Source organism: Sinohyriopsis cumingii, chromosome 8 (assembly GCF_028554795.1).
Source record: "Sinohyriopsis cumingii isolate HCF-2022 chromosome 8, ASM2855479v2, whole genome shotgun sequence".
NCBI classification, from domain to species: domain Eukaryota; kingdom Metazoa; phylum Mollusca; class Bivalvia; order Unionida; family Unionidae; genus Sinohyriopsis; species Sinohyriopsis cumingii.
In genome coordinates, this window is record NC_142968.1 from 88,716,083 (window position 1) to 88,733,468 (window position 17,386).

Sequence of the window (17,386 nt, forward strand, 5' to 3'; positions counted from 1 at the left end):
ACATATGGCCCTAGTGAAGGCATGAAGTTTTTGAATATAAAACTTGCATGATTTCATTTCATTCACGTGAGTTTTCTACAGACTGACATGAAATTTATCAAGATATAGAGATACACATAACCAACCTTTCCAAATGATCCATGAGCCGACTGGTAACTGTGTATTGCTGCTGCTGGGATTGCAAGAAAGGGGGCACTAGCAAGGACCCAGCATAGGAGGTCAAATGTATCAGGTATTTTCTTCCCAAGATACCCTGGTCGTGTATCAATTGTAGACACAAAACAGTAAAGGAAAAATGCCTGAAAAAAAGATCAATGAGTTCTCATATATTCAATTACATAATGTATATACTCACTTATAAGTCAAGTCCAAATGCAAACTGCATAGACCCAAATCTGCAATCGCAAAATACACCATCAGATCTGGGTCTGTGCAGTTAGGAGTAATCAGTAGAACAAACAACACTGACATGGATCTGCAGGTGCATTAAGCTATGACAGATCAGGATCTTTGGTGATTGCAATCTGACTCGAATTATAAGGGTGTATATATAGTAATTCCTATAGACATGAGGGCTGGATGTCACTCAAGTGGAGAGTTAAAATATGTTATCTTGTTAATGAAAAATCAGAAATATGTTGTGAAAGGAGCATTTTTGTAAATCGTGTTTATCTTAAAATACCCATATAATTACATTAAGATTAGGAATTACTTTCTACTACCTCCAAATCCAGCCATCCCAGCAAGACCCCAAAAAATCTTTCCATCTATATATCATATTGATGACAGGAAGTAATTCTTACGGATTAACTCCCATTTATTCCAGCTAGATGGACCCACTGGTATCCTAGATGTAACCAGTTTAAGCTTGTGTGAAACCTTTAACGTGATGATCACATTGCCAAGTAAAGTCAGAAAGGATTGATAGTAATGAGAACAGATAAGTAGTTTCAGACAAACACAATTTACAAAAAAATTTTACTTTCTCCATCAAATACATTACCTGATCACACTAACATCAGGAGAACATGTTGGAGCAAGAGGAAATGCTAAAGCATCCAACCTCAACTTGCATTATCCTGTAGGAACATGATGATTGTGCTAATGAAACAATGAACTTGTCCTAATGTGAGCTTAGCACATCTGAAGACTATGTGTTTATGCACATACCAAGTAAAGAACTAAGGTATCATGCACCTGGTCATTGCCTTACAACCAAAAACATTGTGGATGAATCCAGTGACAGCTGTAAGGTCATGACCAAGGTTGAGAATGGGTGTAATGTATGGGACAAAGTAACTGTCTCAACAGCTACCTGTGGTCCAATGAGACTAAGTTCTCTCCTCTGCAAGGCCACATCACACAAATATAAGCTGGAGAAAACAGACTTGACATGCCAGCTAAATGACTCCACTCTGTCACAAACTCAGACATTAAAATCAACGACCATTCTCATGGTAACTGCTCATATTACATGAATCGAAATCCTTATGATTTGTACCTGATCATGTCAGAGTTAAAGCTCTTGCTTTCCTGCCTTATAACGTAGTAAGAGCCTTTTATGGCCATTCCAAACATAACATAATGTCATTAACATGACATCTGAAACCTGACACTTCCCATATGCATTCAAAGTGGAGGGGCAGCAGAAATGTGACTTCTATATCAAGTCCCACTAACACTGACTTAGCAATTATATTTTGATGGAAATTATACCAAAGACCAAACAAAACATGTGGCTAATCATTTTCCATGAGACATGGCACTTATTCAGAAAAATATTCACTATTTCCAAAGTAGGTTTTAGTCTTTTTGCCAGAGAAAACTGCTTTCAATTGTAAAATACAGATATATGGACAAGAGGTGTTACTTCCATGCACATTGACAAAGATTTAGTCAGTCATACAAACAGTAGAATGTTAGTAGAACCAACTCCTTCAAACATCAGCATCTATCACTGACAAGAATGTGGACTCATTAGCAATTTTGTATTAGTAGACCGACCGAGGCATGGTGTACCCTTTGCTGTAATTATTCAAATCAATGATTTTATCAAAGTGTGCTATGACTTTATTTATAGCATTGATATGACCAGAAATGGAAAAGCTAAGAATCTTTAACTAGGTTTTTCATGCTGTTCATGGAAGATGTAAAAGTGGCCCATGTTCTATTGTTGTTTTGGGTTCAATACCATTTGCAAAACAGGATATACATGGCAGCCAGTATAACTGGTGGAATAAGAAACCAGGAAAACCCCGGAAAGAACCACTGACCCAAGAGAAGCTACTGGCAGCTTTCTCACATACCCACAAAGGCCAAGCCTGAGATTTGAACCCACACCAACAGAGGCAAGTGCTTTAAACTACCTGGGGCTCTTACCCATGTTCTAGGTAAGCCACATTATACAAAGGTATGTTATGATAAGATATTTTCAGAATACTTCACAAACACACAACAATTAAGGAATTTCATGCTCAACATTATAAGCAGAATAGCTGTAAACTGAGGTACTTCAAGCAACACTATATCAATCTCAATTACCTCTACATGAAAACTGGACTTCAGTAGTTCTCACTTAGTCTTCAAGGCACCTACTACATCTTTGTATCTCACAGCATGTAGAGTGGAAGGGCTTCTGACAATCTGGTTTGTTGTGTGGTGAATACAGTAACTTTACATCTCCAAAATGCAAGGTTAAAGTTTGGGTCCTTTCATATATGGTTACTGACTGTCTTCTAATATCCACAATACAAAGAGAATGTTTGCTTGCCCCAAGAGAATAACCGAAACAATTCATACAGTGGATGAAAATCTCAGTATTTTCATGAGAGGTGAAGCCATGAGCAAAAATACTTACATTTTTCACCCACAAGATGAAATATATCCATTATTCAGGCAGATCGAGCAAACTGTCTTTATATTTTATGCTCAAATGTATTGACTAGCAATATGTATAAAAGACTGAAGTAGCGGCGTTTTTACTGTATCCTGCATGATGATATCAGTGGTTTACCATTTATGTTCTGCTGTTTCATGTACATTTGCACAGAAAATATCAGTAGTAACATAATTCTCCTTCCCAAATCAAAATTAAACAAAATTGGAAAAAAAACTTTGTTGAATTTCAACCCTGGCTGACTCGCACAAGGTGACCATATTTACCACTGGTGCACGAGAGCATCTTTGAACACTTCCAAAATGTCTTCATCATAACGTTATCATTGTCTATTAATGGACAGTGAAAAAATATTAATCGTATTTCACTCCAGATTATTTCTTTCTGAAAATCCAGTAATCATTGCCTAGCTTTAAAAAAAACGGTAGATTCAATAAGATGTTATATGAGTAAAATAAAAAAGGTCTCATTTTGCAAGCAGGATCACTTACAGATGATGTAACTGTGGCACAGCCAGCCCATATACCCATTATAACCCTCTCTGCAATTCCAAACTTCTGCCGCACTGCAAAAAAAGTAAAATTTGATTTCTGAATAGTTCAATCTTAAAATTTCAATGACAATTTTAGCATATTTTAAAATCAAAGCAAATACTCTGACTTTATCTGGTCATTAAAATTTTGAATGAAGAGAGCCTGTCCCATGAAAATAAAAACGTTGAATTTTGATTTGATTCTCATATTTACTCAACCTTGACATACAAACTGTTAGTTTTTGAGTCTGCTGGTCAAAATATTTAACTATATTTATGTTTACAAATCAAGGATACCCAAATTGCAGCCCTGAAATATCCACAGCAAACATGAAAAAGCCTATTTCCACAATGCAAAAAAACACACATAACACTTGCAAAGTTCACTGAAATGACTAAAAAAATCTAATTATATCTTCTATATATGCCTATGTTGTTCTTGTTGTTGTTGTGAGGTTTAATGCCATTTTTCAGCACACGATAGGCTATACATGGCGGCCAGTATTAATGATGGAGGAAGAACCCTTGAAAACCCTGGGAAGAACCACTGACCCATGAGAAGCTCCTGGTAAGCTTTCTCACACACACACATTGGCCGAATCCTATACTCGAACCCACGCAGAGGTGAGATGGCAATGATCCATAACAGCGAGTGCTTTAGACCACTCGGCCACTCGGGGCCCTATTTATGCCTACAAAGGGCTCTACTAAATATCAACTCTTGCCAAAAATTGATAGGCTTCTCTGTCCTGCAGGTTCAAGCAATCCCGAAACTTTTGTCCAAATCTGTGAGGCAGAACTAATGTTATAGTATGGAAGCCATTTTGTTCTTTCAGTCACACCTAATTTAACTTTTGACCTTGAAATCAACAGACTTCTTCCTTATCCCAAGTGCAAGTCATCCACAAAGTTTGGTCAATGTATGTGATGTAAACTAATATTATTGTGCAGAAACTTTTTTTCTTCCTTTAATCACAGTGAACTTTACCATAACCTTTGCCCTACTGACCCCAAAATCAATATGGTTCTTCTGTAGCCAAAGTGCAAGCCATCCACAAAGTTTGGTAACCACAGATGGTGAAGAATGAGTTCTTGTGCAGAATCCATTTTTCTTCTTTTTTGTCACAGAGAACTTGTCCTCAAAGCTTATAACCCCAAAATCACAGTGTTCTTCCCAACCCCAGTACAAGCCAGCCACAAAGTTTGATAGCTGTATAATAATGGGCAACTTAAGTTATTATGTGAAAACAATCTTTGCAAGAGACAAACAAAATGGATGGATCTCATAACATACTACCCTATGCCTTATGGTGGTGGTGGTGGGGAGCAGGTATAAAAACTACTTTCAACATTTGAACTTTTAGTAAATATAAGAAGTTTGTCCTATGGCAGTAATGAAGTTAGATTCATTAGTTCAGCACATTGCTGGCACAGAAGTGCTAAGTTCTTGGTGTATGTTCCACACAAACTGTGCATAATGACATCTAAATTCTGCAGATGAAACTGGATCCTGTTTTGACCAGTTGTCAAATATTGCATAAAGACCAGCTCTTGATGAATACAGACATATATACGTCAAAAGATTCAGGTGACAGGATATTCAAAATGGGGTTTTCTTGAGACTATTGAAATGGCACCAAAAAATGGCAGAATGTTTTACATGTCTTGTTCTCTGGATGTAAATCAACAGCTTAAGGCAGTGCTCAGCTAGTTTCTATGCTGATTCTGAATAAACAAGTCATTCTGCATATCTTTCCTGCAAGAGATCAGCAATAGATATATTTGGTCAAAGTTCCTTCACCATTCCATATGGTAAACTTAAATTTGTGTGTGTGATATACAAAAAATTAATGTAAGAAACTGGGAAATTTATATAAACCAAAACAAATTAAGAATACATCTAAACAGACAACAAAAAAGATTACATGCTTTACCTCACACAATATAAATCTCTAACAATATAGTGAATTGAGAATTGTGCAGATTAACCCCATTGTACTACAAAAATAACCAAACTAGTTATGATTACATGGTAAATAGGCTAGGTGATGACTTTGTTTAGTAACATTGTTCATGATGTATTACCTCATTTGGTTAAGATACCAGTATATACAAACTTTAGTCAAAATATAACATTAAGGAACATTAGGTACAAATTATTTTGATAGAGTGGTTTTTCATATGGATCACATAACTAGATACACTATAATACACAATGACCACAGAGGCAGGTTTGTTTGGCTGTGTAATAAGCAATGACAACAGACTTTATTTTGCTACATACTTATCATATACAATGACCACAGAGACAGTTCTTTTTGGGGGGGCTACATACTTATCATAAACAATGACCACAGAGACAGTTTTTTTTTGGGGGGGGGCTACAAACTTATCATAAACAATGACCACAGAGACAGTTTTTTGGGGGGCTACATACTTATCATAAACAATGACAACAGAGACAGGTTTTTTTTGGGGGGGGGGCTACAAACTTATCATAAACAATGACCACAGAGACAGATTTGTTTAACTACATACTTACCATACACAATGACAAGGGATAATCCATACAATGTTACAGTAATGAAAATCAGCTTGTGAATACACTGATCCATCAGTATGATGTAGTACATTCCGGCCTAAAAAGCAAAACAAATTCATAAAAATTTAGACTTTTATTCATGTATTAAAACGTAAGTTACTATGATTGACACAATAAAGCATATAGATGCTTGTTAATTACATTATCTATCCAACAGATTACAAAGCAACAGTATAAGTGGGCTTTAATATGAAAATAATTTTTGTTGCAAAATAAATCTTATCATTTATCAAACACCTGCACAGGATATATCCCTTTCAAAACATAGCCTGGAAATCTGAGGTAATTAATGCCATTAAAAGTTACTTAATATTGGTTTTTGTTAATGAAAATGCATGCACATCCTACTTTTGCAGTACTGTTTAAGCTGCTAAATGTTTTGTTTCAGCTCCTATCATTCTGTAAAGAATACAATTTATACTTGGTGTACATATGACTGATGTGAGAAGAAAAAGAGTGAATACATGATTATACATGTTTTTTCTGATATCAATATTTGCTTATTTGCTGAATCCTGATGGGGTCAATGAATCCTGAGCCCAATGGACAATGGTTTAACACACCAGAGGGATTCAATGAACACTGAAACCAGAATAAAATATGTATGATAACTAATCTTGAATAAAAACCACCAAAACTGTGAACTCTTCTGATGCAATTTAAAGTTTCCCTCCTGACAATGCTAATCAGGTACACTGGCTTTACTTGCACATTTTCCAGGGAGCTGCACACGTCTATCACCTGATGTAAAACAATCAATGTACATGAATATCTCACAAAAAGCCAACATTAAAGATCTATTGTGAGAGAAAAAATTACAAACCAATCAGCAAAACATCAGTCATTTCTGAGAAATAAAACAACTAGCCAATGTTTGGAAGGTAATTAGGATGAAATTACTCTGATTCTGGATCTTTTTTTGATTGATACACAAACAAGAATACACACCAGTTACTGTGATGCTGACGAGCTGAAACTCACTTCGCATGCATTATTATATTTCAATGACTCTACATCAATCTGATGTATTAAGGAAAGACAGCGCTTATTATTTAACTGCTTTGAAAGTTCTATTTTGTGTAACTGAAAAGCATGTTTTCAGCTGATATACATCATGTGGAACAAATAGTTCTGCACTGAACAAATAGCCATGTATGCAAACAAAAAGCCATGTATGTGAACAAACAGCGATGTATGTGAACAAACAGCCATGTATGTGAACAAATAGTGATGTATGTGAACATATAGCCATGTATGTGAACAAACAGTGATGTATGTGAACAAATAGCCATGTATGTGAACAAATAGCCATGTATGTGAACAAATAGCCATGTATGTGAACAAACAACCAATACATGAGCACACAGTCCTGCATATGAACAAACAGTACTGTATGTACATGCCTTTGTTGTGTGCAGGATACCAGCTCCCACTCCAAGACACATCAGGACAAAAGCTGTAAAGAAGTTAACACAAAGGCGGCGATTCTGAAACACGTCAACAGAGGTTGTTAGTGCATCCACTACATTGTCTGTTATTGTGAAAACTGTGAGCACCTGCAACAGATGGGAAATGTTAAGTTTATTAACTTTATGTGAAGTAATATAAATAATAATAAATTTTCAAGCAACAAACAGTAATCAAACACTTGTATGTATGTTCAGAAAAGTTTGTAATGCTTAATAAAGAGTTGTGAATTTTTAAGAATATAAAAAGACAATCAAGTCAGGATTATTTGTTACATAGAGGATTTGCTGCAGAAACTCCTTTTGACTCTATTTCTAAGATTGCTTATAAATAAAAATATATGAAATTACTTGGAACCTATTAAATATCAGGAAAATAATACAATTACCTGGGTTTGGCACACAGCCAAGCCAAACAAAAAGTTGTCATTAACATAGCAAGTATTTCCCACCACTAATAGCCCAAAATACACATTGTGTGTATATTGTTATGTATATTTAAATTGTTTCGGTTAGTTTTTAAATATTTTTTTATTCCATTACATGCTATTGTAATGTAACATTGTTTACTGGATTTGACATTGTCCAGAATTGAAACTTTGCATCTTGTTGCTGACCTTGTTCCAAAATCAGTGACAGTTTTGGTAAACAACTTTTTTTAATCTGTCTCAGAGTAAGAATCATTGAGCTGAGTCAAGGTTATACCCAGACTACGTCATGTGAGGTACATGTTAATTTGTAAACAAACTTCTATTTTTTCTAGAATGATGAACTCTTGACCCCCATCCAGGAATTTGTTTTGTGTTTTAGTTAGCCTTATAACTGATGTTATGATAAGAATTCTATCAGTCACGCTTTCACACTAATACATCAAGTTGTTTTATGTTGTGACCAGTTTGGGGCTGAATTTTTATTTTCTTCAAATTATTGAAATTCAAGTGATTGTTTTCCCTGGAAATACAAGTGCTCTATATTAATTCTGAAAAAAAGACATTTATACGGAATTCAAAAACTGGAAAAATATTTTCTGTGATTCAAAAACAGACTATTGACACATCAGTACACTGCTGACTACTGCATATGTCATCATCTTCCATCTTGGATTTTCATCGGGATTTGAACAGTGAGTCACTTAGAACTTTTTACTGATAGGACTTGTGTTTCAATTCTTGGATTACAATTTGAATTTAATTCACAATGAGGTAAGTTTTTTTTTTAATTTGTTTTACTTTGTAGTCTAGGGAAATAGATTATTTGTTAAAGTTTGCAAAACTTGTTGTCTTCACTCTCTTCTGTTACTTATTTTAAGAGCATAGACTCATGGCAATATACACATATATATTGTGTGCGTGCGTGCGTGCGTGCGTGTGTGTGTGTGTGTGTGTGTAATATGGCATGTTTGTCATTACTGGTTGGCTACTGAATTCATCTAATCTCTTGCTTATATCAAGTTTCAGTCAATATGGTTAAAATCTATTAAAAAGATAGTGTGTTCACATGCTTGTGAATTAACAATGCCTATGCTTAACATATTCAAGGGGGAATAACTCTACAAAACTCTATGTACAAATGTACTGATCACTGATCTTGTCTGAGATCTTGTTGAAATAAAACTTCACCAAATTTGGTAGATATTTAGAAATGATGTGTATTAGCAGTGCCTATGCTACAGCAATAAAAAAAAGTTGGTAACTGAGATGATGCTTCACTAAAACATTTTTTTTTAAATGTTGAAACTAGTGCATCTACAAGACAATACATTACATATGCCTATTTTAAGATGATCTAAGGCCCATAACTCTAAGACATACACCCAAATTGTGCTCATGATCAAACTCATCCAAGCTGTTGCAATGAAACTGGATGTCCAATTTGGTTGACGTCTAAGAACAAATGTTGCAAAATGTTGGGAGTACTGACACAATCAAGGATCAATCAAATTCAATAACATGAACACATTTACAGGGAAATGGATTTTGTTGTGCTTGACTCACTTAAATATCTGTTCCAAATAAGGAACATTGTACAGAAATTATGGAAAATGGTGCAATAACACAAAGCATAAAAAATGTAAAAGGAAAATGAGAGTTTTTTAAAGTTGGAAGGTCTGCAGTGGTTCAAAGTCATAAAATCTTCCTATCAGACCCTTGATAAAGGTGTATGTTGCCGAGTGACATTTTCTTCTCTGTCATTAGACTCTATTGTGAATTTGAATGAGAAGGCAAGCAAAGATGACTTAAAACAGGTCATAAATATAATAATCAACACTGATGTTGCACACCAATGTTGACTTAATTATTGTCCTTTCTCCTGAACTTTATTTTTCATCATTTGATAATGATGAAAGTTTATTGGCAATATTGACAAATTACTCTGAACTATACTGTTCATCATTTGTTAAGGGCAAATAAAATAATATATGTGGTTCTGGTTACACTGAATATTTTTTAGGGAAAGTGATTACGCCAAAAGTGTAATGGTTGGCATGTATGCATACATGCCAACCCCTGGCCCCTGGCGTGGAAAAAGTGTAATCCAAGTGGACAAAAAGAGTAATCCGAGCAGAAAAAGAGTAATCCACATATAACATGATCCAAATTCAATGAGCATATATACAAAATGATTTATTTACCCCTTCTGGTCTTTAAACATCAATTACTGCTTAGAATTTTCATATATAATATAGCACTTGAAGCTTTAAAAAGCAACAGTCTCTCATAATGCATTTTAAAACACTTTGTACCAACTGAGATTATGAATGTTTTGTACAACAGTAAAGCACTAAGTGCTGGATTAGAGAGCCTGGATCTGAATTCAGTTTTATTTTTGTTAACATTACTAAACAATCTCTCACATTCAGCATTAGAATGGTAAAGAATCAATACTCCTTTCACAACCTGACAAAAAAGAGGAAATATATATCTTCCAGTTATTGGATCTTTTAGCTGGGAAATAAGGGCCATTGATCATCAACTCTGTCCGCATGAAATACATTGTCAGGTAGAATGCCAACTTGATACTTCAGGGGTGCATCATATGACAGGTACAATCTGATATGTACAATGATGGAGAATTTTTTCAAAATATAAAATGCAACTCTTATGAATTCCAGTCATCACCGATGCATTATCAGCTGAAAACTCCATACAGTTCTGCCAACTTATGTTTATTGAAAGCATTATCAAGCAAATAAAAAATGCTTTTTCCAGTGGAATCTACTGTTCATTCTGGTGATGAGAGAAGAGCACTCTGACTTTGCCTTTTTCACTGTCAAAGTCTCTTACACAGACAGGGTACAACTTTTTGTCATCATAATCAATGCTCCTGTCTGTTGCAAGCCACAAGCCACAAACTTACCAGTGGGTTAAGTCCTTCTATGTACAGACAGAACAAGCCACAAACTTACCAGTGGGTTCAGTCCTTCTGTGTACAGACAGCACAAGCCACAAACTTACCAGAGACATTAGTCATGCTATGTACAGACGAAACAAGCGACAAACTTACCAGTGGGTTCAGTCCTTCTGTGTACAGACAACACAAGCCAAAAACTTACCAGAGACATTAGTCCTGCTATGTACAGACAGAGGTAGAAGAGGAAGGCGTAGACATGAGGGATCTCCAGACTATGAAAAGCTGAGGCCATCGTGGTGAATGGAACTGAAAAACCTGCATACAAAAAAAACTGATCTGGTCAGATCCAACGATGGGGGTACATTCTTATCAAATCAGACCAGTTTACTGTGTGATATAAATCATTATCATTTTATCAGTTGTTTATACAATACTCAAATTCTAGCAATTACTTACACATAGGTTTTGTTGTATATACATCATGTTTGTACTTGAAATCAAACATTTGTATGAATTCAAACAGAATTCATTTGCATGAGCTCAAAGTGAATTTATTTGTGTGGGCTCAAACATAATTTATTTGGATCAGCTCAAAGTGAATTTATTTGTATGGGCTCAAACATAATTTATTTGGATCAGCTCAAAGTGAATTTATTTGTGTGGGCTCAAACATAATTTATTTGGATCAGCTCAAAGTGAATTTATTTATGTGGGCTCAAACATAATTTATTTGGATCAGCTCAAAGTGAATTTATTTGTGTGGGCTCAAACATAATTTATTTGGATCAGCTCAAAGTGAATTTATTTGTGTGGGCTCAAACATAATTTATTTGGATCAGCTCAAAGTGAATTTATTTGTGTGGGCTCAAACATAATTTATTTGGATCAGCTCAAAGTGAATTTATTTGTGTGGGCTCAAACATAATTTATTTGGATCAGCTCAAAGTGAATTTACTTGTGTGGGCTCAAACATAATTTATCTGGATCAGCTCAAAAAGAATTCTCTTGCATGAGCTCAAACATAATTCATCTGTAGGAGTTCAAAAAATTTGTAGGAGTTCAAACAATTAAACAATTAATTTGTAGGAGTTCAAACAATTCATTTGTAGGAGTTCAAACAATTAATATGCAGGAGTTCAAACAATTAATTTGTAGGAGTTCAAACAGTTAAACAATTCATAGGTAGGAGTTCAAACAATTAATTTGTAGGAGTTCAAACAATTAAACAATTCATAGTTATGAGTTCAAACATAATTCATCTGTAGGAGTTCAAACAATTAATTTCTAGGAGTTCAAACAATTAAACAATTCAAAGGTAGGAGTGCAACAATTCATTTACATGGGACCAAACAATTCATTTGCATGAGCTAAAAGTAATGTAGCAGTATTATACTGTACATAAAACACCAATGTGGTCATGAGCTAAATACAAAAACAAAAGTCAGTAAAATAATTAATGAACGTCAAATGACTTTTTGTTGTATGGGTATGGTATAAAAATAACCATTTGGTTTTTAGCTAAACCCCAAACATAACTCAAGCTAGTATAATGTAACTTCATTTTAAATGTAGGTCACATTGACATTCTTTATTGATATACCTGGATCTCTCTCCTTATTGAATTCGTCTGAGAGCTTGATGATATCATCATGTAGTCCAAGTCTGATCAAAATCTGATCTGAAATATGTCCTCCTGAGTGATAACAGGGTCAACCAATCATATGCCAGATTACCTCATGAATATGAATGGATACAGGATCAAACCGAACCAAGATCTTGAAGACTTAAAGTGCATATCCTAAGTTTGATCAAAACTGGATCAGAAATAAGGCTTGCAAAGTTGTAACAAGCTCAGCCAATCAGATGCAAGATCAATTCATTAATAAGTGTGTATCTTGCTCATTATTAAGCTCATCCATGATCTTGATGATACAAGCCCACATTCCAAGTTTGATCAAAAGTGGGTCAAATATATGACCAGGAGGTATCAATCTCAGCCAGTCATATACAAGATATCTTCATATGTGTGGGTCTCGCTCATTCTTGAATTCATCCAAAATCCTAATAATATAAGCAAACATTCCAGGTTTGATCAAAACTGGATCAGAAATATGCATGCCTCCAAGGTGGCAACAAAGTCAAACAATCATTAAGTGCAGATCTCACTCATGATCAAATTAGTCTGAGATCTTGATAATACAAATCGACATTGCAAGTCTGATTGAGACAGAATCAGAAAATGGCTTTTATTGTGGTAACAACACAACTGTATACAAGACAGGCTATGAATAACAGATGCATAAGCTCAAGGAGAACAGAGTACATGAACCTCTATTATCCACAAGGCTAAATAATGACCGTTTTCTTTGTACCTCACAGATAATATCATGAATTAAGTAATTAGAAATGGATATACACCATAAATCATCATACATCATAATTTCCTGAATTGCTTTTTGATGGATAGATGCAGAAACAAATCCGATTTGTCCTGAAGACTCTTTCAAGGCCACAAGTTTAACCTGAATTTATCAATTCCAAAAGTATTAATTGTGATATATTTATCAAAAGACACTTAATCCATCAAACCAACTATTGTTTAGGTATCAGCAAAGTACATATCACCTATGAAGAGTAGAAAGACTGTGTCAGCCAAAATCACCCCACCTTTTTTTTAAAATGGAAAATGTTTGGTGTGTCTCTGTCTCTTGCTCTCACTTGTACCATTGGTGCCTTAAGGTGCATAGAAAATATATATTTGTGACAAGCCGGTGCAACTGTTGATACAATGCAATTAGCTCTGCAGAGTTGTCAATTCCAGGTCATACCATTTGCTGCCGACTTGATGCCTACTCTTGACCAATGTGACACTACACTATAAGTAAAAATTGTTTTCAAAAACATTTTGATTCATGAAAGTGCTGATGTCAGACTCTTTTTGGTTGGCTTACAAGCACTCACTCAGAAAATGGTGTTAAATAAAAAGAAAAAGCACAACAAGTCTGGAAAGGCTAAGGTCAACCTTGAATCTGCCGATGGTAAAGCTTATAATGGCTTAGAATCAGATCATGATAAACCCAACTATGGAGTTCCAAACCAATGGAACAAAAGTTCCAAATAAGATGGCTCAAGTTGCACAGTGGATTCTAAGCAAGGTTTTAATTGCAAGAATATTATTACAACTTCTCTCCATTTATTAACTCAATACTGTGAACAGCTGAGGGAGAGATGTCTCAATTTAACTTTCTGTGTTGCCTTGAGGAGCGGAAAGAATTAGAAAAATTTCCATCAAACCAAATTTTACGACAGAAATAATTCACCTTACCATAAACAGCAGATGTTTTGACAAGTGTCACTGTTCACTGTGGACTTTAAAACCTCCCCAAAATAACAAAACATCATTTAATTTAACCCTTCAATAATTAACAGGCCTTTCTCTGTCATACATTACCATTGACTTTCTGTGTTGCCTTGAGAAGTGTAATAAATGAGAAAAATTTCCATCAAACCCAATTTTACGTTCTCAGTCATACATTACCAAATGTCTTAAACTACTATCTGGCAGATGTGACTATCCATCTCCTTAAGAAAATTAGGATTAATTTTGTCAAGTGTTAAAGAGTTACTGTTCAATGTAACGCACAGTTTTGGTGATACATTTCCCGCCATGGTCTTGCAAATATGTTAATAATTACAGAGGAATCTTTAATCAAATATCTATAAGAGGTTACCTGATTAAAAATGTCCTTTGTTTATTATGGATCTTTAAATAGCTATCTTACTTATAGGAGCCCCCAGGTCTTGTTACGTTGAAGCACTAAGGTAGTCTAATGTATGCCAAGTAGAAACCCCCAGGTCTTGTTGACACATTAACCCCTGGAGGTTTCATCTGAAATTTGAGTAGAAAACACATTTTGAAAGCAATTTTTGTTGGCTATTTGGCTCGCACATGAACAGATGGGTAAAAGGTTGGGGTTTTTTTTATATTGCTTAATGGACCCATTACTTTTGTATCGAGACCAAATGTGTATCATACATGACCTCGACGCTACAGAGCTCAGCCGTAGGCTACTAACTCCTGCCACTTAAACTCGTCACCAGGGGTTAATGTGTTAAGCTGATGTTGTTGTAGGGTTTAATGCCATTTGTCAGCACACGATAGGCTATACATGGAGGCCAGTATTAATGGTGGAGGAAGAACCTGGGAAAACCCCCAATAAGAACCACCGACCCAAAAGAAACTACTGGTAAGGTTTTTCACATACCCACATTGGCCAAATCTGAGATTCAAACAAATAAAGACAGAGGTGAGATGGCAGTGATCTGTAATGGAGAGTGCTTTAGACCACACAGGGCCTCTTGTTAAGCTGAAAAACTCAGGTAGTCTAATGGATGCCAAGTAGAATTTCTTCAGGTCCTGTAAAGTTGAAGCACTCAGGTAGTCTAATGTATGCTAAGTAGAAACCCCCAGGTCTTGAAGCTTTCAAATATGCCATGTAGAAACCCCCAGGTCTTGATGAAGCTTTCATATATGCCATGTAGAAATCCCCAGGTCTTGTTGAAGCTTTCTTTCAAATATGCCATGTAGAAATCCTAAGGTCTTGTTGAAGCTTTCAAATATGCCATGTAGAAATCCTAAGGTCTTGTTGAAGCTTTCAAATATGCCATGTAGAAATCCTAAGGTCTTGTTGAAGCTTTCAGATATGCCATGTAGAAATCCCCAGGTCTTGTTGAAGCTTTCAAATATGCCATGTAGAAATCCCCAGGTCTTGTTGAAGCTTTCAAACATGCCATGTAGAAATCCCCAGGTCTTGTTAAGCTGAAGCACTCAAGCAGTCTAATGTATGCCGAGTAGAACCCCCCACGTCTTATTTAGTTGTAGCATTCGAGTAACCTATTGTTTGCACAGTAGGAACCCCAAAGCTTTGTTATATTGCTGCACTCATGAAGCCTGATGAATTAACAGTAAATGTGTGTGTGATTTAGACTTTTAATAAAGCTTTAACAATTTTAGTCATATCATCATGATGTCTGCAGTGTGGCAGTTTATAGTGATGTCTAGTACTGGGGCATCATTATTCTGACACCAGGCCAGCCAGAACCTAACACTAACCTCTTCATGCTGAGTGCCAAGTGAGGTAGCATCTAGTACCAATTTTATAAGTCTTTGGAAGACTCAATCCAGGTTTAAGCCCATGACCTCCCACATCCAAGGCGAATGTTGTAACAACTTAGGCCTGTGGAGTGGTCCCCAGTTAGAGTTATAGCACTCAAATAATCTGATGTATATCCAACAGCAGACTCCAGGTCTCCTTAACTTACAGCACTTAACCTCATGTATATCCAGTAGGAATCCCCAGTTCTCATTAAGTTACAGCACTTAAGTAACCTGATGTGTATCCAGTAGAAGCCCCTAGGTCTCATTAGGTTATAGCACTTAAGTAACCTGAGATATATATCCAGTAGGAGCCCCCAGGTCTCAATAAGTAACCTGATGTATATCCAGTAAGATCCCCCAGGTCTCATTAAGTTATAGCACTTAAGTAACCCAATTATATCCAGTAGGAGTCCCTAGGTCTCATTAAGTTATAGCACTTAAGTAACCTGAGATATATATCCAGTAGGATCCCCCAGGTCTCATTATGTTATAGCACTTAAGTAACCTGATGTATATCCAGCAGAAGCCCCCCCCGGTCTCATTAAGTTATAGCACTTAAGTAACCTGATGTGCATCTAGTAGGAGCCTCCAGGTCTCATTAAGTTATAGCACTCAAGTAACCTGATGAATATCCAGTAGAAGCCCCAATGTCTCATTAAGTTATAGCACTTACTTAACCTGATGTATAACCAGCAGAAGCCCCCAGGTCTCATTAAGTTATAGCACTTAAGTAACCTGATGTATATCCAGTAGGAGCCCCTATGTCTCATTAAGTTATAGCACTTATTTAAACTGATGTATAACCAGCAGAAGCCCCCAGGTCTCATTAAGTTATAGCACTTAAGTAACCTGATGTATATCCAGTAGGAGCCCCAAGGTCTCATTAAGTTATAGCACTTAAATAACCTGATGTATATCCAGTGGAAGCCCCCAGGTCTCATTAAGTTACAGCACTCAAGTAGCCTGATGTATATCCAGTAGAAGCCCCCAGGTCTCATTAAGTTATAGCACTCAAGTAACCTGATGTGTATCTAGTAGGAGCCCCCAGGTCTCATTAAGTTATAGCACTCAAGTAGCCTGATGTATATCCAGTAGAAGCCCCCAAGTCTCTTTAAGTTATAGCACTTAAGTAACCTGATGTGTATCTAGTAGGAGCTCCCAGATCTCATTAAGTTATAGCACTCAAGTAACCTGATGTATATCCAGTAGAAGCCCCCAGGTCTCATTAAGTTATAGCACTTAAGTAACCTGATGTATATCCAGTAGGAGCCCCCAGGTCTCATTAAATTATAGCACTTAAGTAACCTGATGTATATCCAGCAGGAACCCCCAGGTCTCATTTCAATGCAGCACAAGTATCCTTATGTGTGTCCAGTAGGAG

At 35.9% G+C, this 17,386-nt stretch overlaps 1 protein-coding gene across 5 annotated transcripts in view; it reads right to left on the bottom strand.

Moving 5' to 3' along the window:
* LOC149794098 (sodium- and chloride-dependent glycine transporter 2-like) overlaps positions 1–17,386 on the bottom strand; it is an 87,540-nt gene that overhangs the window by 503 nt on the left and 69,651 nt on the right. For all 5 annotated transcript variants that reach the window (XM_089968062.1, XM_089968066.1, XM_089968064.1 and 2 more), the window contains exons 10-14: positions 11,050–11,162; positions 7,434–7,586; positions 5,971–6,067; positions 3,388–3,461; positions 126–299 (exon numbers count right to left, since the gene is read on the bottom strand). In XM_089968062.1, coding sequence (XP_089824188.1) covers positions 126–299; positions 3,388–3,461; positions 5,971–6,067; positions 7,434–7,586; positions 11,050–11,162 — 611 coding nt within the window. The remainder of the gene's footprint in view (positions 1–125; positions 300–3,387; positions 3,462–5,970; positions 6,068–7,433; positions 7,587–11,049; positions 11,163–17,386) is intronic.